The sequence below is a fragment of the Dreissena polymorpha genome, chromosome 7, assembly GCF_020536995.1.
Source record: "Dreissena polymorpha isolate Duluth1 chromosome 7, UMN_Dpol_1.0, whole genome shotgun sequence".
In the NCBI taxonomy this organism is placed as follows: Eukaryota; Metazoa; Mollusca; class Bivalvia; order Myida; family Dreissenidae; genus Dreissena; species Dreissena polymorpha.
In genome coordinates this window covers 84,312,307-84,336,382 of record NC_068361.1, presented here as the reverse complement: position 1 = coordinate 84,336,382, position 24,076 = coordinate 84,312,307, and the positions used below count along the sequence as shown (strand labels likewise).

At 39.6% G+C, this 24,076-nt stretch overlaps 1 protein-coding gene across 5 annotated transcripts in view; it reads right to left on the bottom strand.

Moving 5' to 3' along the window:
• LOC127837734 (ecotropic viral integration site 5 ortholog-like) overlaps nt 1-24,076 on the bottom strand; it is a 310,389-nt gene that overhangs the window by 209,845 nt on the left and 76,468 nt on the right. For all 5 annotated transcript variants that reach the window (XR_008029455.1, XR_008029454.1, XR_008029456.1 and 2 more), the window contains 8 exons: nt 20,662-20,722; nt 18,505-18,558; nt 17,649-17,819; nt 8,208-8,363; nt 5,771-5,917; nt 4,806-4,979; nt 1,286-1,432; nt 834-929 (listed from right to left, as the gene is read on the bottom strand). Coding sequence is in view for 1 of the 5 variants with exons in the window: in XM_052365049.1 (XP_052221009.1) it covers nt 834-929; nt 1,286-1,432; nt 4,806-4,979; nt 5,771-5,917; nt 8,208-8,363; nt 17,649-17,819; nt 18,505-18,558; nt 20,662-20,722 (1,006 nt within the window). In the remaining 4 variants the exon portion in view is untranslated. The remainder of the gene's footprint in view (nt 1-833; nt 930-1,285; nt 1,433-4,805; nt 4,980-5,770; nt 5,918-8,207; nt 8,364-17,648; nt 17,820-18,504; nt 18,559-20,661; nt 20,723-24,076) is intronic.

The window sequence follows — 24,076 nt, the reverse complement described above, 5'->3', positions numbered from 1 at the left end:
AACAGTAGGATAATGGTGTGCTATTTAAGGCCTTGAACACCACCCCCTAGCTATGGTAATGGGGTGTTTTTTCACAGCTTGAACACCACGGTTACGGGGCGCAATTTATGATCCTGAACACTACAGTGATGGGGTACTATTTTAGACCCCAAGAAGCAGGTTAAATATAGAATACTAGTCTGAACCACGAGCCTTGGCGAGTTTCAGATTTTCAGGCCGAGCGAAATAATTTTTGCTTTATTCGGCACCGACCTAGTGTTCGATTTATCCCATCAATTGTCTTAGTCGTAAATTATTTCTTTAAAAATAAAATAGGATAATAGAACTACCTGGAAAATCCCAATGTTATTTTAAGCAAACATTGTTTTATTATTTTATTCGTGCCGAGCCTAATATATTAGAAAAAGATCAGTAACTAACCTGTTTTTTCTGTTAATCATACCTCTACCTCCCCGATTTTAAAGAAATAATGAAAATAAAAACACTAAACAACTGCAGCTTTAGTGGGAAAGAATATGACTTTTGTCGTTTGACGTGTTAATAATGACGTCATGAGTACGCGCACTTAATATTTGTAAATAATGTTTTTTTGCTTTTTGTGTTGCATTTTGTCTTTAAAATATATTACATCTTGGTGTCGAATTGTTTGGTTGAATCTGATTCCATTTGACTTAAAATGTTTACTTTATAGTTGATTCCGAGTACTATGATCAATATGACCAATATGGCCGCTCGTGACAGCTATATTTCAGCATTGCCGAAATAAAGGAAAATATATTCCACAGTGGTTTATTTTGACAATGCACATCTGATGATGGGAAAAAGCACACTACCTGTATCTCCATCTGGGCAATCCTCTGCTTGAGTTCACCAATGGTCTGGTCACTTTCTGCATCCCGAATACGCGCCATCATCAGCTCTTCTCTGTGCTAGTATCAAGAAGCAAACAATGAATGTGTTTATATGTCAACAAGAGCCAAATAAACAGCTCAAATGACTTTTAGTTTGTGTTCTATATTGTGTATATATTTAATGTAAAATTATGCAACAAAATCATGTACTTCTGGGCCAATGTAAAACAGTACTTTTAAGCCTTTGTGCCTAAACTGGATATCATATAGAAAATACTTTCTTGAAATGAAAAATTCCATAAATGTGGAAAGTGTTGCCCTGATTAGCCTGTGCAGACTTCACAGGCTGATCTGTAATGACATTTTATGAACATGCATTCAGCTCAGTTTGTCAAGAACATGGCTCAATTAATTAACAAAATGAGGAGCCTCACCTGTGACTCCAGGTCGTCCATTTTCCTCAGCAGATTCTTGACCTGTTTGTCAGCCTCCTCCACCTGCTTCTGATGGGCAGCCAGCTGAGACTTCAAACCCTTGTTCTCCTCATCCATACGGCGGATCTGATTGGTGCAAATCTGGTTCTGCAATAGCCAATCAAATCTATTTCATGTTATTTAAATGTGCTTGGTGCAAATCTGGTTCTGAAACAGCCAATCAAAACTATTTAATGTTTTTCAGATTTGCTCCGTGAAAGTCTGGTTTTGAAATTTCAAATCTGGTTCAAAAACCACCAATGAAAGCTGGTCAATTTATTTTCAGATGTGTCTGTTGGATATTTGGTTCTGAAATCAACAATTAAAATTGTTTTACATAAATCATGTGATGTGTGCATTATTTTGATCTAAAATGACCGATCTTGATTGTGAAATGATTCTTCATGGTTAAAAACTTGTTTCTAAAATGACCAATCAATACTCTTCAATTTGTGTTAATTTTTTTCAGATTTTTTTTTTGGTTCAAATCTGGATTTGAAATTACCAATCAAAACTATTTTATATGTTAAAGATGTGGTAAGCAAATCTGTTTCTGACCTGACCTTTCTTGATAATGTATGTTTCTGAACATGCTAATTTGGTTCATAAACAATGATATTCATATTAAATCTCATGATAAAGTGGATCTGATAAGAGAAAATATGGTTTGAACAAATATTTTTTAAAACACATTATACTGAATTGAAGAAAGTAACATTTCGCAATGCATTTACCAGATTAAATAATGCATAAAACTGAACATGCAAAAGTAGTTGTGAATGCCGTATTAAAACATTCCAATTTTGGTTCATCAGATAATTCCTGAAATTTCCTCTTCATTTAGCATTTGATGGTAGTTGAACTGTTAATGGATATATTTAAACAATGCAAATCAAAACTTTACAATGAATAGAATATTCGGGAAAATATGTTTTTTGTTACTGTGACCTTGACCTTTGACCTTGTGACCTGAAAATCAATAGGGGTCATCTGCGAGTCATGATCAATGTACCTATAAAGTTTCATGATCCTAGGCATAAGTGTTCTTGAGTTATCATCCGGAAACCATTTTACTATTTCGGGTCACCGTGACCTTGACCTTTGACCTAGTGACCTGAAAATCAATAGGGGTCATCTGCCAGCCATTATCAATTTACCTTCGAAGTTTCATGATCCTAGGCATAAGCGTTCTTGAGTTATCATCCGGAAACCATTTTACTATTTCTGGTCACTGTGACCTTGACCTTTGACCTAGTGACCTGAAAATCAATAGGGGTCATCTGCGAGTCATGATCAATCTACCTATCAAGTTTCATGATCCTAGGCATAAGCATTCTTGAGTTATCATCCGGAAACCATTTTACTATTTCGGGTCACCGTGACCTTGACCTTTGACCTAGTGACCTCAAAATCAATAGGGGTCATCTGCGAGTCATGATCAATGTACCTATGAAGTTTCATGATCCTAGGCCCAAGCGTTCTTGAGTTATCATCCGGAAACCACCTGGTGGACAGACCGACAGACAGACCGACATGTGCAAAGCAATATACCCCCTCTTCTTTGAAGGGGGGCATAAAAAGCATAATGAACTGGATATGTATACATGTATTTGATGGATTTTCAGTGCTTGTACAAAGTTAAAATAAATTGCAATATATAGAGCAAGAGGTTGATTAACTATGGCAAGATCCATAAATAAGGTGCAAAAAGGGCAATAGTGTACAGGGAATGGATGTATATCTCAACTGAAAGGCAATATTTTAAAACTATGAAAAATTAATTACCTTCACAAAGCAGAGCCTTTTATCAAAGTTTTTTCCAATTGGCATCAGAAATTTCACAATAAGTAACCGCATAACTTCTTAAACCAGAGCATTGATAAAACAAAAATTTATGGGGACTCGAACCAATTGCATAATCCTCGCGAAATCATTCATAATTCATTTAGAAATAACCATCTTGAACTGGAGCATTTATAACTTCAGAAGTTGTGTTGGTTCCTTATTTCTATGCAATATACAAATATACACTCTGTAACTAATGGAGGTTATTCACAGATTCGTTTGTAGTGCTGTCTGACAGGAGGAAAGACTTTTAACTCAGTGCTAGCTGCAAACGAACAATGGGTATGAGTAAATATAGATTGATAACCTCTGAATTTTTATTCAATTACAAACCTAAAATATTGGTGTACACATCTTAAGATATGATTGTGTACTGCTTCAATTAATTATCTTACATACGTGTCTACACATTTAACATTCGATTGTGTACTGCATATTTTTTGTGTGAACAATGTTTATTTATCGGTGAAAATATATTTACATTTAAGTCCAAAAATATTAATCTTCTGATAGTCTTTGATATTTAAATTATTATTTGCAACTTCGGGTAAGGAAATGTGATATGGAAACCTTGATAACTCGAGGTATTAGATAACTCGAGCATTATTGTCACCCAGATGTGATCTTGCGTGAAAAAAGAATTACAGAATTATGAATGCAATATATTGCATAAAGATTTGACCATCTTCTGCAAACATTTTAACTTAGGATATGATTGACATTTTGCATAAGCATACACCAATGACAGCACATTTCATACAGTGATTATGGCTAGGTAAGGATTGATGAGTTATTGAGCCTCTTTTTGGGAAAACTGGGTTTAATGCATGTGCGTAAAGTGTCGTCCCAGATAAGCCTGTGCAGCCCACACAGGCTATTCAGGGACCACACTTTCCACCTACACTGGATTCTCATTTAGAAGAGACCTCATTTAAACAAAACATTCCTTTAACCCTTTGCATGCTGGGAAATTTGTCGTCTGCTAAAATGTCGTCTGCAGAATTTCTAAAATTCTTCTATTTTTTTAAAAGAATACTATCAGAATAGCAAACAGTTTGGATCCTGATGAGACGCCACGTTCTGTGGCGTCTCATCTGGATCCAAACTGTTTGCAAAGGCCTTTAAAATTCGGTTCCCGCACTGAAAGGGTTAAACAAAAAAATCAATATAAGTGAAAAGTGTTGTCCCTGACTCGGCTGTGCGGACTGCACAGATTTATCTGGTACAATACTTTATGCAAATGCATTAAGCCCAGTTTTCCCAAAACACTGCTTTTGTATTGCCTTCTTTAAGACATGACCAAGCTTTGTCTGCACAGATGAGATACTCACAAGGTTTCTGGTCTGTGAACATCAACATGCTTCACATTATTAATTGACATATAAATTGGCATGCAAAAAATCTGTGTATAATGGTACAGACTTAGTTTCATCTGTATTGCAAAGGTAGAAACATTTTTCACTTTACAAACCTTAATTCTTTGTTCATGATTGGTATCTATTTTATGTTAACATTTATATTTGCTGCATAGGCATCTCTATTTATCTCTTATTGCATTACAATTTTGTTTTAATTTTCAAATGTTAAATGTACTTGATTGCAGTGTTGAAATAAAATGTGTTGAAAAAAGAAGTACCGATGTTTCTAGCTCCATGATTTTCTGTTTTGCGTCTTTATGGTGCGACAGGGCACTGGCCTCTCTGATCTTGGTCGTCATCAGCTCTTCCTGGGCTCTCTTGAGTTCAGATTTGAGCTCACTCTTGCTGTTTTTGCTATCGGCAGAGCCTGAATCCAAGCTTGACAAGTGGCGCTGAAAGTACGGGTATTTGGTGTATGAATGGTGTTAGAATTCTCTAGGGGTAATGGCCATTTTCTTTTGTCTAAAAAACATACCACATGCCCGCAAAATTGGGTTACATCCCAAGTAAGAACTAAGTTTTATTGGCCTTGGTAAAGCTGAATAATTTGTTTTTTTCAGAAAACGGCAGACAACTGGATAATTTACAATAAAATATTTTTTACACCCTTGTACAGAGTACCAAATAAAAGGCACTTAATGAACTCATTAAAGTTAACTGACTTTATTTAACATGTGTGTGTTTTTTTGAATGTTGACTTCTTTTGATTACAACAACAACAAGCACTATAGCAGACTTCTCTTGTTATTTCATTAATTCTGGTCACAAACTGTAACATAACAGTTATTTTTTTATTTTTTTAATCATCAAACCAAAGGATCAAGAGGTGCCTAGTCGCGTTAACTCTTTCAGTACTGGAACCGAATTTTGAAGGCCTTTGCAAACAGTTTGGATCCAGATGAGACGCCAGAGTCTCATCAGGATCCAAACTGTTTGCTATTTTGATAGTATTCTTCGAAAAGAATCAAAGAAAATGCTAATTTTAAAAATTCAGCTGACGACATTTTAGCAGACAACAAATTTCCCAGCATGCAAAGGGTTAAGTATCGTCCCAGATTATTCTGCAATGAGCATAGGCTAATCAGGGACAACACTTTTTGCGGACTGAAAAGGCACTTTTTCCACATGCATTAAGCCCAGTTTTCCAAGAATACAGCTCAAAATCAAAGTTTGGCTCGTCTACCTGCCAGCTGGTGTCCAGGTCCCCTATTTTCTGTCTCATCTCCTTCAGGGACAGGTTTGCCTCCGCCTCCCTCAGTTTGACGGCTATCAACTCCTCCTGCAGGCACTGGACATCATTGCTAGGCGCTTGCTGAAGGCGCTGATTCATCTGAAAATGCATCCATGAAATATTAACATCGTTACGGTAAAATGTTGAGAGGGTTACGGTAAAATATAAGTTCAAAACCTATTTTTGAAGAAGATTTCAGTATAATATTGAGAGGTTTACAGAGAAATATTATTTAAAGCCTTTTTAGCTTAGCTCAATGGCATCAATAGCTAAATTCTTATTGAAACACTCTTAAGTCGATTTCCTGGATAGAGCTAGTACTTGGTGTCTTTGGGGATTCTTAAGAATGCTCCCACAGTGAGGACTGAACCTGTCACCTCCTGGTTGCTAGGCGTAGATGTTATTAACTATGCAAGTACAATATAAAGATAGTGATGGTAAATATAAAATAGTTTTGTATTTAAAAGAGGGCTTTTTTGTTTCTTTAATACGATTTTATGCCATATTCAGCAGTATTTCAATCATATACTGACTGAAAGTGAACCTACTCACACATTTCCAGGCCAAGCTGGTATGTCAGTACTTAGTTCACATACTAATGTCAGTAAATGACAACTGCCTTACTTGTGTCAGAGATAGGTGGAAGAATGACCATAGAAATACTTTCATGACCAATACCTGTACAATCATCACATAAGTTATGTGGCCGCTGGAAACAGAACCTGTCATCCTTGGTCATAAGACTTCAACTGTTGCATTTGCTTACATATGAACCTTGTTCTGGGATGACTTGTCTTAATGCATGTACGTAAAGTGTCATCCCAGACTAGCCTGTGCAGCTGGCATGTACGTAAAGTGTCATCCCAGACTAGCCTGTGCAGCCGGCATGTACGTAAAGTGTCATCCCAGACTAGCCTGTGCAGCTGGCATGTACGTAAAGTGTCATCCCAGACTAGCCTGTGCAGCCGCATGTACGTAAAGTGTCATCCCAGACTAGCCTGTGCAGCTGGCATGTACGTAAAGTGTCATCCCAGACTAGCCTGTGCAGCTGGGATGTACGAAAAGTGTCATCCCAGACTAGCCTGTGCAGCTGGGATGTACGTAAAGTGTCATCCCAGACTAGCCTGTGCAGCCGGCATGTACGTAAAGTGTCATCCCAGACTAGCCTGTGCAGCTGGCATGTACGTAAAGTGTCATCCCAGACTAGCCTGTGCAGCTGGCATGTACGTAAAGTGTCATCCCAGACTAGCCTGTGCAGCTGGCATGTACATAAAGTGTCATCCCAGACTAGCCTGTGCAGCCGGCATGTACGTAAAGTGTCATCCCAGACTAGCCTGTGCAGCTGGCATGTACGTAAAGTGTCATCCCAGACTAGCCTGTGCAGCTGGCATGTACGTAAAGTGTCATCCCAGACTAGCCTGTGCAGCTGGCATGTACGTAAAGTGTCATCCCAGACTAGCCTGTGCAGCTGGCATGTACGTAAAGTGTCATCCCAGACTAGCCTGTGCAGCCGGCATGTACGTAAAGTGTCATCCCAGACTAGCCTGTGCAGCTGGCATGTACGTAAAGTGTCATCCCAGACTAGCCTGTGCAGCCGGCATGTACGTAAAGTGTCATCCCAGACTAGTCTGTGCAGCCAGCATGTACGTAAAGTGTCATCCCAGACTAGCCTGTGCAGCCGGCAGTGTCATCTCAGACTAGCCTGTGCAGCCAGCAGAGGCTTATGAGGGACAACACTTGCCCATTTATGGAAAATTTCACTATTAAAGTCTCTTCTGAACAAAAATACACTGAAAGCTGAAAGTGTCATTCCTGATTAGCCTGTGCAGACTGCACAGGCTACTCTGGGACAACACTTTACACACATGTATTGAGCCCAGTTTTTCCACAGCCTGGCTCATATAAATCATATCTACACGAAGCATTCGGTGTTCAGGTACCTGCTCAAGCTATTGTATCTTGTTACAGAGATTCTTCACAACGGTCATGTTAAACCGGACAGTTGTGTCATAGAATTGCACAATTATTTAGATGAGTAATTTTACTGAGAAAGATTTTCATTTTGTCTATTTCTGCCTTAATCGACTAATGAAGTGGACATTATAAAAATCACCATTTTTTTACCATATTATACCCCCAACTTATGAGCAGGTAGACTTATGACTGGGTTTATACATTACTTGCTCAAGCTCCTGTATTTTGTTGCGGAGGTTCTTGAGTACGGTCATGTTCTTATACAGCATGCTTTGAGCCCATCCCCACTTAACGTTCAGTGTAACAAGTACCTGCTCAAGGTCCTGTATGTTGTTCCAAGGTTTTTGAGTACAGTCATGTTCTTATACAACATGCATTGAGCGCATCCCCACGTAATGTTCAATGTAACAAGTACCTGCTCCAGCTCCTGTATCTTGTTGCGGAGGTTCTTGAGGACAGTCATGTTCTCGGCTTCCCTTAGTCGCACAGTGATCAGCTCTTCCTGTAGAGACTGGATCACCACCTGGGCCTCTCCATCATCCAGGGACGAGGCTGAGTGGATACTGTCCGTCTGCCGATAAACACGCAGAAGAGACCGTGTATAAGAGCTACCTCTGAATAACAGGGCTTCATGCTTAGTGCGTAAAGTGTGGTCTCAGATTAGCCTATGGGGTTCACAAAAGAACTAGGCAAAAATCCAGTATAGGCGGTAAGTGTCGTTCCTTCACAGCCTGTAAAGATTGCATAGGCTAATCTGGGAAGGCACTTCACGCAAATGCACAGGCAGAATAAAATACTATCTGTCTGTGGAAAAACAAGTTATGTATAGGAGCAACTCGCTGAGAAAATGAGGCTTAATGTACTTATAAGGGACAATACTTTCAACATGTATTGCATTACGGTTTGAAAAGTCTCTTGTGCTTAATCCAGTTTTGACAGAAAATGTTGTGCCTTATTAGCCCATGTGAATTGCACAGGCTAATCTGGTATGACACTTTAAGCAAAAGCAGCCTGAGAGTGGATACTGTCAGTCTGCAGAAACCATGCAGCAGAGACCGTATATGATGAGAGTGGATACTGTCAGTCTGTGGAAACCATGCAGCTGAGACCATATATGATGAGAGTGGATACTGTCAGTCTGTGGAAACCATGCAGCAGAGACCGTAAATGATGGAGTGGATACTGTCAGTCTGTGGAAACCATGCAGCAGAGACCGTATATGATGGAGTGGATACTGTCAGTCTGTGGAAACCATGCAGCAGAGACCGTATATGATGAGAGTGGATACTGTCAGTCTGTGGAAACCATGCAGCAGAGACCGTATATGATGGAGTGGATACTGTCAGTCTGTGGAAACCATGCAGCAGAGACCGTATATGATGGAGTGGATACTGTCAGTCTGTGGAAACCATGCAGCAGAGACCGTATATGATGGAGTGGATACTGTCAGTCTGCGGAAACCATGCAGCAGAGACCGTATATGATGGAGTGGATACTGTCAGTCTGTGGAAACCATGCAGCAGAGACCGTATATGATGGAGTGGATACTGTCAGTCTGTGGAAACCATGCAGCAGAGACCGTATATGATGGAGTGGATACTGTCAGTCTGTGGAAACCATGCAGCAGAGACCGTATATGATGGAGTGGATACTGTCAGTCTGCGGAAACCATGCAGCAGAGACCGTATATGATGGAGTGGATACTGTCAGTCTGTGGAAACCATGCAGCAGAGACCGTATATGATGGAGTGGATACTGTCAGTCTGTGGAAACCATGCAGCAGAAACCGTATATGATGAGAGTGGATACTGTCAGTCTGCGGAAACCATGCAGCAGAGACCGTATATGATGGAGTGGATACTGTCAGTCTGCGGAAACCATGCAGCAGAGACCGTATATGATGGAGTGGATACTGTCAGTCTGTGGAAACCATGCAGCAGAGACCGTATATGATGGAGTGGATACTGTCAGTCTGTGGAAACCATGCAGCAGAGACCATATATGATGAGAGTGGATACTGTCAGTCTGCGGAAACCATGCAGCAGAGACCGTATATGATGAGAGTGGATACTGTCAGTCTGCAGAAACCATGCAGCTGAGACCGTATATGATGGAGTGGATACTGTCAGTCTGTGGAAACCATGCAGCAGAGACCATATATGATGAGAGTGGTTACTGTCAGTCTGCGGAAACCATGCAGCAGAGACCGTATATGATGAGAGTGGATACTGTCAGTCTGCAGAAACCATGCAGCTGAGACCGTATATGATGGAGTGGATACTGTCAGTCTGTGGAAACCATGCAGCAGAGACCATATATGATGAGAGTGGATACTGTCAGTCTGCGGAAACCATGCAGCAGAGACCGTATATGATGAGAGTGGATACTGTCAGTCTGTGGAAACCATGCAGCAGAGACCGTATATGATGAGAGTGGATACTGTCAGTCTGTGGAAACCATGCAGCAGAGACCGTATATGATGAGAGTGGATACTGTCAGTCTGTGGAAACCATGCAGCAGAGACCGTATATGATGGAGTGGATACTGTCAGTCTGTGGAAACCATGCAGCAGAGACCGTATATGATGGAGTGGATACTGTCAGTCTGTGGAAACCATGCAGCAGAGACCGTATATGATGGAGTGGATACTGTCAGTCTGTGGAAACCATGCAGCAGAGACCATATATGATGAGAGTGGATACTGTCAGTCTGCGGAAACCATGCAGCAGAGACCGTATATGATGAGAGTGGATACTGTCAGTCTGCAGAAACCATGCAGCTGAGACCGTATATGATGGAGTGGATACTGTCAGTCTGTGGAAACCATGCAGCAGAGACCATATATGATGAGAGTGGATACTGTCAGTCTGCGGAAACCATGCAGCAGAGAACGTATATGATGAGAGTGGATACTGTCAGTCTGTGGAAACCATGCAGCAAAGACCGTATATGATGAGAGTGGATACTGTCAGTCTGTGGAAACCATGCAGCAGAGACCGTATATGATGAGAGTGGATACTGTCAGTCTGCAGAAACCATGCAGCAGAGACCGTATATGATGAGAGTGGATACTGTCAGTCTGCGGAAACCATGCAGCAGAGACCGTATATGATGAGAGTGGATACTGTCAGTCTGCGGAAACCATGCAGCAGAGACCGTATATGATGCAGTGGATACTGTCAGTCTGTGAAAACCATGCAGCAGAGACCGTATATGATGGAGTGGATACTGTCAGTCTGTGGAAACCATGCAGCAGAGACCGTATATGATGGAGTGGATACTGTCAGTCTGTGGAAACCATGCAGCTGAGACCATATATGATGAGAGTGGATACTGTCAGTCTGTGGAAACCATGCAGCAGAGACCGTATATGATGGAGTGGATACTGTCAGTCTGTGGAAACCATGCAGCAGAGACCGTATATGATGGAGTGGATACTGTCAGTCTGTGGAAACCATGCAGCTGAGACCATATATGATGAGAGTGGATACTGTCAGTCTGTGGAAACCATGCAGCAGAGACCGTATATGATGGAGTGGATACTGTCAGTCTGTGGAAACCATGCAGCAGAGACCGTATATGATGGAGTGGATACTGTCAGTCTGTGGAAACCATGCAGCAGAGACCGTATAAGATGAGAGTGGATACTGTCAGTCTGTGGAAACCATGCAGCAGAGACCGTATATGATGAGTGTGGATACTGTCAGTCTGTGGAAACCATGCAGCAGAGACCGTATATGATGAGAGTGGATACTGTCAGTCTGCGGAAACCATGCAGCAGAGACCGTATATGATGAGAGTGGATACTGTCAGTCTGTGGAAACCATGCAGCAGAGACCGTATATGATGAGAGTGGATACTGTCAGTCTGTGGAAACCATGCAGCTGAGACCATATATGATGAGAGTGGATACTGTCAGTCTGTGGAAACCATGCAGCTGAGACCATATATGATGAGAGTGGATACTGTCAGTCTGCAGAAACCATGCAGCAGAGACCGTATATGATGAGAGTGGATACTGTCAGTCTGTGGAAACCATGCAGCAGAGACCATATATGATGAGAGTGGATACTGTCAGTCTGTGGAAACCATGCAGCTGAGACCATATATGATGAGAGTGGATACTGTCAGTCTGTGGAAACCATGCAGCTGAGACCATATATGATGAGAGTGGATACTGTCAGTCTGTGGAAACCATGCAGCAGAGACCATATATGATGAGAGTGGATACTGTCAGTCTGTGGAAACCATGCAGCTGAGACCATATATGATGAGAGTGGATACTGTCAGTCTGCGGAAACCATGCAGCAGAGACCATATATGATGAGAGTGGATACTGTCAGTCTGCGGAAACCATGCAGCTGAGACCGTATATGATGAGAGTGGATACTGTCAGTCTGCGGAAACCATGCAGCTGAGACCGTATATGATGAGAGTGGATACTGTTAGTCTGCAGAAACCATGCAGCAGAGACCGTATATGATGAGAGTGGATACTGTCAGTCTGTGGAAACCATGCAGCTGAGACCATATATGATGAGAGTGGATACTGTCAGTCTGCGGAAACCATGCAGCAGAGACCATATATGATGAGAGTGGATACTGTCAGTCTGCGGAAACCATGCAGCTGAGACCGTATATGATGAGAGTGGATACTGTCAGTCTGCGGAAACCATGCAGCTGAGACCGTATATGATGAGAGTGGATACTGTCAGTCTGTGGAAACCATGCAGCAGAGACCGTATATGATGAGAGTGGATACTGTCAGTCTGCCGAAACCATGCAGCTGAGACCGTATATGATGAGAGTGGATACTGTCAGTCTGTGGAAACCATGCAGCAGAGACCGTATATGATGAGAGTGGATACTGTCAGTCTGCGGAAACCATGCAGCAGAGACCGTATATGATGAGAGTGGATACTGTCAGTCTGCGGAAACCATGCAGCTGAGACCGTATATGATGAGAGTGGATACTGTCAGTCTGTGGAAACCATGCAGCAGAGACCATATATGATGAGAGTGGATACTGTCAGTCTGTGGAAACCATGCAGCAGAGACCGTATATGATGAGAGTGGATACTGTCAGTCTGTGGAAACCATGCAGCAGAGACCGTATATGATGAGAGTGGATACTGTCAGTCTGTGGAAACCATGCAGCAGAGACCGTATATGATGAGAGTGGATACTGTCAGTCTGTGGAAACCATGCAGCAGAGACCGTATATGATGAGAGTGGATACTGTCAGTCTGCGGAAACCATGCAGCTGAGACCGTATATGATGAGAGTGGATACTGTCAGTCTGCGGAAACCATGCAGCTGAGACCGTATATGATGAGAGTGGATACTGTCAGTCTGTGGAAACCATGCAGCTGAGACCATATATGATGAGAGTGGATACTGTCAGTCTGTGGAAACCATGCAGCTGAGACCGTATATGATGAGAGTGGATACTGTCAGTCTGTGGAAACCATGCAGCTGAGACCATATATGATGAGAGTTGATACTGTCAGTCTGTGGAAACCATGCAGCTGAGACCGTATATGATGAGAGTGGATACTGTCAGTCTGCGGAAACCATGCAGCTGAGACCGTATATGATGAGAGTGGATACTGTCAGTCTGCGGAAACCATGCAGCTGAGACCGTATATGATGAGAGTGGATACTGTCAGTCTGCGGAAACCATGCAGCTGAGACCGTATATGATGAGAGTGGATACTGTCAGTCTGTGGAAACCATGCAGCTGAGACCATATATGATGAGAGTGGATACTGTCAGTCTGTGGAAACCATGCAGCAGAGACCGTATATGATGAGAGTGGATACTGTCAGTCTGCGGAAACCATGCAGCTGAGACCGTATATGATGAGAGTGGATACTGTCAGTCTGCGGAAACCATGCAGCTGAGACCGTATATGATGAGAGTGGATACTGTCAGTCTGCGGAAACCATGCAGCTGAGACCGTATATGATGAGAGTGGATACTGTCAGTCTGCGGAAACCATGCAGCTGAGACCGTATATGATGAGAGTGGATACTGTCAGTCTGTGGAAACCATGCAGCTGAGACCGTATATGATGAGAGTGGATACTGTCAGTCTGTGGAAACCATGCAGCTGAGACCGTATATGATGAGAGTGGATACTGTCAGTCTGTGGAAACCATGCAGCAGAGACCGTATATGATGAGAGTGGATACTGTCAGTCTGTGGAAACCATGCAGCAGAGACCGTATATGATGAGAGTGGATACTCTCAGTCTGCGAACACCATGCAGCAGAGACCGTATATGATGAGAGTGGATACTGTCAGTCTGTGGAAACCATGCAGCAGAGACCATATATGATGAGAGTGGATACTGTCAGTCTGCAGAAACCATGCAGCAGAGACCGTATATGATGAGACTGGATACTGTCAGTCTGTGGAAACCATGCAGCAGAGACCGTATATGATGAGAGTGGATACTGTCAGTCTGTGGAAACCATGCAGCAGAGACCGTATATGATGAGAGTGGATACTGTCAGTCTGCGGAAACCATGCAGCTGAGACCGTATATGATGAGAGTGGATACTGTCAGTCTGCGGAAACCATGCAGCTGAGACCGTATATGATGAGAGTGGATACTGTCAGTCTGCGGAAACCATGCAGCTGAGACCGTATATGATGAGAGTGGATACTGTCAGTCTGTGGAAACCATGCAGCAGAGACCGTATATGATGGAGTGGATACTGTCAGTCTGTGGAAACCATGCAGCTGAGACCATATATGATGAGAGTGGATACTGTCAGTCTGTGGAAACCATGCAGCAGAGACCGTATATGATGGAGTGGATACTGTCAGTCTGCAGAAACCATGCAGCTGAGACCATATATGATGAGAGTGGATACTGTCAGTCTGTGGAAACCATGCAGCAGAGACCGTATATGATGAGAGTGGATACTGTCAGTCTGTGGAAACCATGCAGCTGAGACCATATATGATGAGAGTGGATACTGTCAGTCTGTGGAAACCATGCAGCAGAGACCGTATATGATGAGAGTGGATACTTCCAGTCTGCGGAAACCATGCAGCTGAGACCGTATATGATGAGAGTGGATACTGTCAGTCTGTGGAAACCATGCAGCAGAGACCATATATGATGAGAGTGGATACTGTCAGTCTGCAGAAACCATGCAGCAGAGACCGTATATGATGAGAGTGGATACTGTCAGTTTGCGAAAACCATGCAGCAGAGACCGTATATGATGAGAGTGGATACTGTCAGTCTGTGGAAACCATGCAGCAGAGACCATATATGATGAGAGTGGATACTGTCAGTCTGTGGAAACCATGCAGCTGAGACCATATATGATGAGAGTGGATACTGTCAGTCTGTGGAAACCATGCAGCTGAGACCATATATGATGAGAGTGGATACTGTCAGTCTGTGGAAACCATGCAGCTGAGACCGTATATGATGAGAGTGGATACTGTCAGTTTGCGGAAACCATGCAGCTGAGACCGTATATGATGAGAGTGGATACTGTCAGTCTGCGGAAACCATGCAGCTGAGACCGTATATGATGAGAGTGGATACTGTCAGTCTGCGGAAACCATGCAGCAGAGACCGTATATGATGAGAGTGGATACTGTCAGTCTGCGGAAACCATGCAGCTGAGACCGTATATGATGAGAGTGGATACTGTCAGTCTGCGGAAACCATGCAGCAGAGACCGTATATGATGAGAGTGGATACTGTCAGTCTGTGGAAACCATGCAGCAGAGACCGTATATGATGAGAGTGGATACTGTCAGTCTGTGGAAACCATGCAGCTGAGACCGTATATGATGAGAGTGGATACTGTCAGTCTGTGGAAACCATGCAGCTGAGACCGTATATGATGAGAGTGGATACTGTCAGTCTGCGGAAACCATGCAGCTGAGACCATATATGATGAGAGTGGATACTGTCAGTCTGCGGAAACCATGCAGCTGAGACCGTATATGATGAGAGTGGATACTGTCAGTCTGCGGAAACCATGCAGCAGAGACCGTATATGATGATGTGAGATGTGTTCTGGAAAAACTGGTCTTAATGCAAATGCATAAAGAGCCGTTCAAGATTAGCCTGTGAAGTAAACACAGGCTATTCAGGGATGAAACTTTCAACTTTTCTTGTGTTTTTGAATTGAAAGTCTCTTATTGATGAAAACCCAAGTTAGGTGGAAAGTGTTGTCCCTAATAAGCCAGTGCGGACTCTTTGACAATCCTTTAAGCACATGCATTAAGCCTTGTTTTCCCAGGCGGACTCTTTGACAATCCTTTAAGCACATGCATTAAGCCTTGTTTTCCCAGGCGGACTCTTTGACAATACTTTAAGCACATGCATTAAGCCTTGTTTTACCAGTCTTTGACAATACTTTTAGCACATGCATTAAGCCTTGTTTTCCCAGTCTTTGACAATACTTTAAGCACATGCATTAAGCCTTGTTTTACCCTCCTTGACAATACTTTAAGCACATGCATTAAGCCTTGTTTTACCCTCCTTGACAATACTTTAAGCACATGCATTAAGCCTTGTTTTACCCTCTTTGACAATACTTTAAGCACATGCATTAAGACTTGTTTTACCAGAGCATGGCTCATATGTGATATTATTATAAATAATTAACACAATGCACAACAATTAAAGTCTGTCCACATTTCAAATAAACACGTCCCTCTGTTTGAATGGAAATGTTCAAAAGATTATGCAACTGACCACAAAATGTCTTCCATGAGGTATAATTGTTCACCTGTCCACAAAAATGTGATGTGTATTATACATGTTTTACAGGTATTACGATTTGTTAATACAAATTTAATAGCATATTCAAGTTCTTAAATATATTTTATTTATATAAATGAATTGATTAGAAACAAAATACAATTATTTTGACATCCGCTATAATATAATTAGTGTTATTTAGGTGCGGAACCAATTTTTGATGCCTGCTTTAAGCAGAGCCCAGGAACTATAGTCTGCAGTCCGTTCTTGACGTCTCAGGGCCCAACATCATTGGAAACCAGCATCCTCAGCTTACCCACCTTGATTTAACCCATTTATGCCTAGTGGACTCTCCCATCCTTCTAAATTGGATCATTTTGTTTCCAAAATTAGGGATGTCTAGTATATTTATTTCTATATTTAGAATACTTCTTACAGAAATTCCAATAAGCAAAAAGCGCAGACCCTAATGAGACACTGCATCATGCTGCGTCTCATTTGGGTCTATGCTGTTTGCCAAGGCCTTTTTTATAGACGCTAGGCATAAATGGGTTAACCACACAAAGATGTGACTCCACTTTTTTGTTCTGGTTTGAAAGTATGCTTTCTTTTTAAACCCTTTCCCACTCAGAAGCAAAATGACATTGGCTATGTGCAAACAGCGTAAAACCAGAACAGCCTGCGAGTAACTCGCAGTTCAGGTTTTATGCTGTTTGCTGCTCATCCATAACTAAGGGTTGGAGATGAAGCCTTTAAAACTTGAATTTAGTAAGAAAGGTCTTAAATTAAATTGAACTTTCTAAGGAACAACAAATGCGTAAAAATATGTATTGAAGTGGTTAAAGGATTAAGAAAAATATTCATCAAGGATCACTAACAATACAGTCAGTGTAAGCTTCAAGGCCTTTTTTCCACTTACCAGATCCTTGATGGCTTCTTCATGCATTAATTACCTGATTTACCTGCATGACATTGTCCATGTAAACAGTTCTCACTTGCATTTTTACTAAATTTCCACTTACGATTTTCACTATCCTATTTGAAGTAAAGAACAATATAATCGGAAGATCTCTTACAATATAGTCAGTTAAAGTTTCAATGCCTGATTTACCACCTACCCGTTCTTTGATGTCGCCAAGTAGTGACTCGGCCTCTTTCAGCTGTTTCTGTGTGTTCGCGTACTTCTGTTTGGTCAGTGAGAGCTCATTCTTGAGGGCGTACGTTTCCTCTGCCTCCTGGGCACGTGTCAGTTGATATTGGATCAGCCGGTCGGCCAGCGTCGCGGACTCCTGGGTGGTCAAGACGTTGGTAGATGTATTTTATTGTCTTATTTTTGAGAATAAAAAAATTGTAAAAAAATACTGATTCGAAGTACAAGTGTCAATGGTAAATCTGGATCAGCCTGTGTCTTGGACAATACTTGTACATTTTTTTCTGGGTTACAGTGTGTTTATTTCACCATTTTAGATAGTCATTTCGAAAAAATTATACTTAAAAGATTGGGAAGGGGGCTAAATTGCTGCCTCAATGACCAAAAATACATGATGGATTCCAGATACATAAAATACAGTCTGCAAAGGCTCATCAGGAAGCACATTAACCGCATGCATAAATCCCTGTTTTCTGATTGTCAGTTATTACTGGCTCACCCGATTGGTCAGCTACACAGACTCTTCAATAGGGAAATATTAAAGCTCAATACGTATATTGACTCTTCAATAGGGAAATAAAGCTCAATACGTATATTGATTTACTTAATATTCAGTACAATTAAAACATAAGAGTTGCCATTTTGTTTATTATCATGTTAAAATTTAAAACAAAGTGTCTTAATTCATTTAAAATAGTAAAGTCTACAATATTTCATAAGATTGTATGCATGGTTGGAACAATGTCTATAATTTATATGACTCAATCAAGGTTGCTCTTAAACGAGATTCGTGAAGCAAAACTGTATGAGCTTTACGTAATTACCTTTTCCAAGTTGTCGATTCTTTGTCTTAAAAGTCTGTTTTCAGTTCGTAATCTCTGAAAATAAAAAGTATAACATACTTCATTATTTCCATCTGTCACAAACTGCTGTAAATCTTATTCATTTGCATGAAACTTAATTCATTTCCATAAACAGGAAATGGTGTATAAAAATCTGAAATCTATAATATACTGAAGCACACCATTATGAAGCAATTTACTAGATTTTATTAAGTTTGCATTAGATGCGAAATCACATGGGAAATCAGGATTGTTATATTTCAGCATGTTGCAGTGTACTGTATACATTTCATTTACCTGTATGCACTTGTCCATGTAAACGGTTCTTACATGTATTTTTACTGACCATCCTTTAAAAAGTTAAACTATCCTCTATTATCACCCAAGGCATGTGTCCAACAATTTAAGAATATTCATCAGTAATAACAGTTTTATCTGTGCAGTGAACTACAGGTGACTCACAGTCTCTCTAATATCATCATTGATTTCCACAGATCACCTAACATGATGGGGTAAAAACTTGAAGCTAACCAATACTATTCAAGGCGCAGTCTCTGATATCATCATTGATTTTCATCACAATGCAAACTTTAAAGAGATGTTGCTGGGAACAAACAGCAAATCAAGCATTTCAGGGACTTCACTTCCAGTTGGGGATTTGAGGCAAGAAAGACAATTTGCCTAGGGTTATGCTCCTGCTTCATGGCTTCCAGCTGACATAATCAGGTCACCCTTGCTAATTTTGTGGTCGCCTTAAATTTCAGGTTCAGTTATCTTTTAAGGTAATAAATGAATATCATTTTAGAGAGATGATATTTTTCCCAAATAATTGTATTACTAGTATTGCAAATGGTTTGGGCATTTTGAAATTAAGTCTTAAATTAAACTGTGTCGCCCCAATTAATCCCTGACCGTACCCTGACTGAAAACAAGGGCATAATTGCAGTCTTTACTTACTTACTTCAGCAATAAACAAAGGCATTGTTTACCGGTCTAATGTTGCATAGCAAAATCAATTAAAAACCAATTAAGAACTATGTTCCCATGTTAATGGAAACATGAGCATGTGAAGGAAACATCACTGCTGGACAAGAAACTTAAAATGTGACCTAACATAGCTTAATGAGCAGTTCCCATTAAAATGTAAATACAACACTGTAGCTTGACACTACATAAATTGAAATATCTTGTTAAACACTTCAAAGAAGTTTACATTTGAAATTCTGCATGTAACATCAAAACAATATTCCCTTAAATACCAATGTTTTATGCGAATTTATACAATGCCGCTTCAATTTTTTAATTGCAACATAAAACAGTGGTATGTGTTCGCAGTGCTAATAATTGAAAACTCAAGCTAATTTATTGAATTAAAATACATCTCTTTCTGTTCAATATATATCAAGGGTCTAGTGTGAAACAGCTGTATCTCCTATAGAATAAGGGCTGTTTGTAAAACATGCATGCCCCCCATATGGGCTGTCAGTTGTAGTGGCAGCCATTGTGTGAATAGGTTTTTTGTCACTGTGACCTTGACCTTTGACCTAGTGACCTGAAAATCAATAGGGGTCATCTGCCAGTCATGATCAATGTACATATGAAGTTTCATGATCCTAGGCGTAAGCATTCTTGAGTTATCATCTGGAAACCATTTTACTGTTTCGAGTCACTGTGACCTTGACCTTTGACCTAGTGACCTGAAAATCAATAGGGGTCATCTGCCAGTCATGATCAATGTTCCTATGAAATTTCATGATCCTAGGTGTAAACATTCTTGAGTTATCATCCGGAAACCATTTTAATATTTCGAGTCACTGTGACCATGACCTTTAACCTAGTGACCTGAAAATCAATAGGGGTCATCTGCCAGTCATGATCAATGTACCTATGAAGTTTCATGATCCTAGGCCTAAGCGTTCTTGAGTTATAATCCGGAAATCATCTGGTGCACGGACCAACGGACGGACCGACCGACATGTGCAAAACAATATACCCCCTCTTTTTCGAAGGGAGGCAGAATATGTAGAAATGTGGACAGCAGTTTTCGTATTATAAAAAACACAGACACATAATTATTCAAAAATACATTTACATCTTAAGGACCTAAAATAGCTTCAGTGAATAGAGTCAAAGTCTTACCCTCAGCTCAATTTGATCTTCACTTTCCTTGCTCTTCAAGGCTGTATACTCTTTTTCTAATCTGAAAATACAACAAAAGAATGCAAAACAACTGCAACGGCTTCTGGCAAATGAATTTACAGCGGGAAAAGATAGATCTCAAAGAGGCAGCAATTTTTAACTACATGCAGTATGCAGTGTTTTAAAGGCCAATTTACCTGTTTGAAAAGCATAGATCTCCCAAATAAGTCAAATAAAATGTTAGCTTATTATGGTGCCACCCTTTGCAATAAAGTTTTGACTTATGAGACATCTTAATTGACGAACAATGGACCTCCAAATTTCAATCTCATATCTTGGACACTCATCAGAGATCCCTCTATTAAACTATAGCTGAATGGTTAATTCAACTGGCTACCAGTATGTCAAAATGAGCATGTAGAATTCAACCCTTCCACCTTTCGCCCCATATAGGCCATTAAGCCCACCACATTAGACCACAATGCTGGCAGCAGTGTTTTTGACACTATTTTGGGAGCCGCATTTTGACTAAAATTCTGAAATTTGTGTTGTTGTTATTTTGATAACTAATGCTACAAAATTGAGAAAAAAAGTGTTTTAAATATTTTATTTTTTAAGATTCAACTTATAAAGTTGCACGGGAGATAAACTAATTGTTGAGATCTATTTTTTGGAAACCTTCAAATGGGAATGTTCAGGTTCCATTTGGGCAAAAAATATATACTTTTTTTCCATTCGGAATGGGGCTATATACCGGCCTAAAATTTGAATTAAAAACAACAACACTGGGAAGCCTACATTTTCCATATATTCCTGTCATAATTTATATTTTATTTAAATAAGATTGTTTAAATGTACAAAAAACTATGCTGCTTTTATTTTCAATTGCAATGTATTACGTATTCCCCTCACCAACAGACACCATAACTAGAAACAATCACAACTCAAAATAATTCTACAATAACTCAAGCAAATACATAGTACCAGCTAAATTGTCATATCATCTGCATCAAATAACCCCTTTAAACTTAAGCACAGATTATGTGATAACTTGAGGATATCTTTCTGTCAATGATCAAATGTGTCAGTTATTTTTACCAACAATTATCAAGATATCAATGTTTTAATAAACTTCTTTTTTCACATTAGTGTTACAGAGCTATTTCATTCTCAAATACATTTAATGAACTGTAGTATGCATTATCATACAATTTTATATGATAAACGGGCCAACCATTAGCAAAATCAACACTGATAGACAGTATCATTTCAATTCCGTTTAACATATCTTCATGGTAAATTGATCTTTGATGGTATAAACCTTTTGGCGATTGTTACTCATGGTACTCTTAAAAGTTCATCCACCCATGAAATTGGTATCAATCAAAGTTAACTACCAACTTGACTGATTTTCAATGAAGCTTGACCTTTTAAATGTGAAATGAGGTCAGAAGTCAACATTGAAGGAGACCAGATGAATCTGATACTGCTGAAAATTATGTAAATTTGGACAGGAAACTGACGCTGGGTTATCTTGTGTGATTCTTGATTGTGGGCCATTATTATGCTAATTGCATGGTCGAGTGATTTTAAATCAATAAGCTGAGCTGATTGATTCCCTACATCTAAGCGTTTAAAACTGAATTCTTACATTAGAATTTTTTTTCTACAGACAAAGAACAAAAATAATATTGTTTAACTACAAAATAAACAATGAATAAAGTAGAGGCGTAAAATTAAGTTATCGAAAGAAGTTGATTGGATGCAATTATTTGACATGTTGTTAATGTTTATGAGTCAATAAGCAACGCCAGATGGGCATAGTGCAGGACTATAGACAGTATGAGGTGACACCCCATTTCATAGGCAACTTCAGATCATTTAGAAGATTAGGTGAAGCACCAAGTACATTCCAACATGGTTTAATGGCTCAGGCAAAAGTTGGGTTAGGGTGTTGCAAGGGCTTTAACATGTGACCCCTGGATAGCAAAGCCAGTGTCATTGCTTGACCTATGTTATTATCCCTTATGTGCTATATTGTTTGTTTGCTTCTGAGGTCAGATTGTTTGCTGTTTTCATCGGTTATAATGAGAGGCAATAACATTACATCATATAAGGTACAACATGATAAGGCAAGGTTGCATGTTGAGGAACTGCATTTTGCTCATCTAATATGCAAAATCAATAATGAACAAGAGAATGTACTAAAAGATTTGCAGTGATTCCTGCAAAATCAATGCCTAGTTGTGCAATATTAAAACCTTTATTATCCAATCCCTTTTCTATTCATGTTTTATTCATGTTCTAGCTGTGAGACACAACAAAGAAAGTTGATGCAGGTTTAGCTTGGTAAGCTGGATCAGTCGTTAAATAACAGTCAATTATATAGACAAATCTATGTGAATCAGTCAAATATATAGACAAATCTATGTGAATCAGTCAAATATATAGAAAAATCTATGTGAATTAGTCAAATATATAGGCAAATCTATGTGAATCAGTCAAATATATAGGCAAATCTATGTGAATCAGTCAATTTATAGGCACATCTATGTGAATATATAGGCAAATCTATGTGAATAGGTCAAATATATAGGCAAATCTATGTGAATCTGTCAATTTATAGGAAAATCTATGTGAATCGGTCAAAAATATATAAGCAAATCTATTTGAATTGGTCAAATATATATTATAGTCAAATCTATGTGAATCTGTCAATTTATAGGAAAATCTATGTTAATCTGTCAAAAATAACAACAAATCTATATGAATTGGTCAATATATAATATTATAGGCAAATATATATGTGAATCTTTCAATTTATAGGAAAATCTACATGTATGTGAATCAGTCAAATATATAGGCACATCTATGTAAATCAGTCAAATATATAGGCATATCTATGTGAATCTGTCAAATATATAGGCAAATATATGTGAATCTGTCAATTTATAGGCAAATCCATGTGCATCTGTCAATTTAAAGGAAAATCTATGTGAATCAGTCAAATATATAGGCACATCTATGTGAATCTGTCAATTTATAGTAAAATCTATGTGAATCTGTCAAATAAAGCCAAATCTATGTGAATCAGTCAAAAATATAAACAAATCTATATGAATTGGTAAATATATATATTATAGTCAAATCTTGGTGAATCTGTATATACAAAAAATGTTTAATATTTTTATTTTCCGTTTTAATTAAAAAAACAGCAAATCAACCTTTCTAATTGACTACACCTTAATAAGTGTTTGATAAAATATTCAAAATATTTAATATGCACTACATAACAATAATGTTTTGTTTTTTAAAGAATTATACCATTTTTGTATATTAAAATGCAAGAAATACTGAGACACATTATAAAACGATATTTCCATAAATTACAATGTTATTTTGCATTCATATCAAC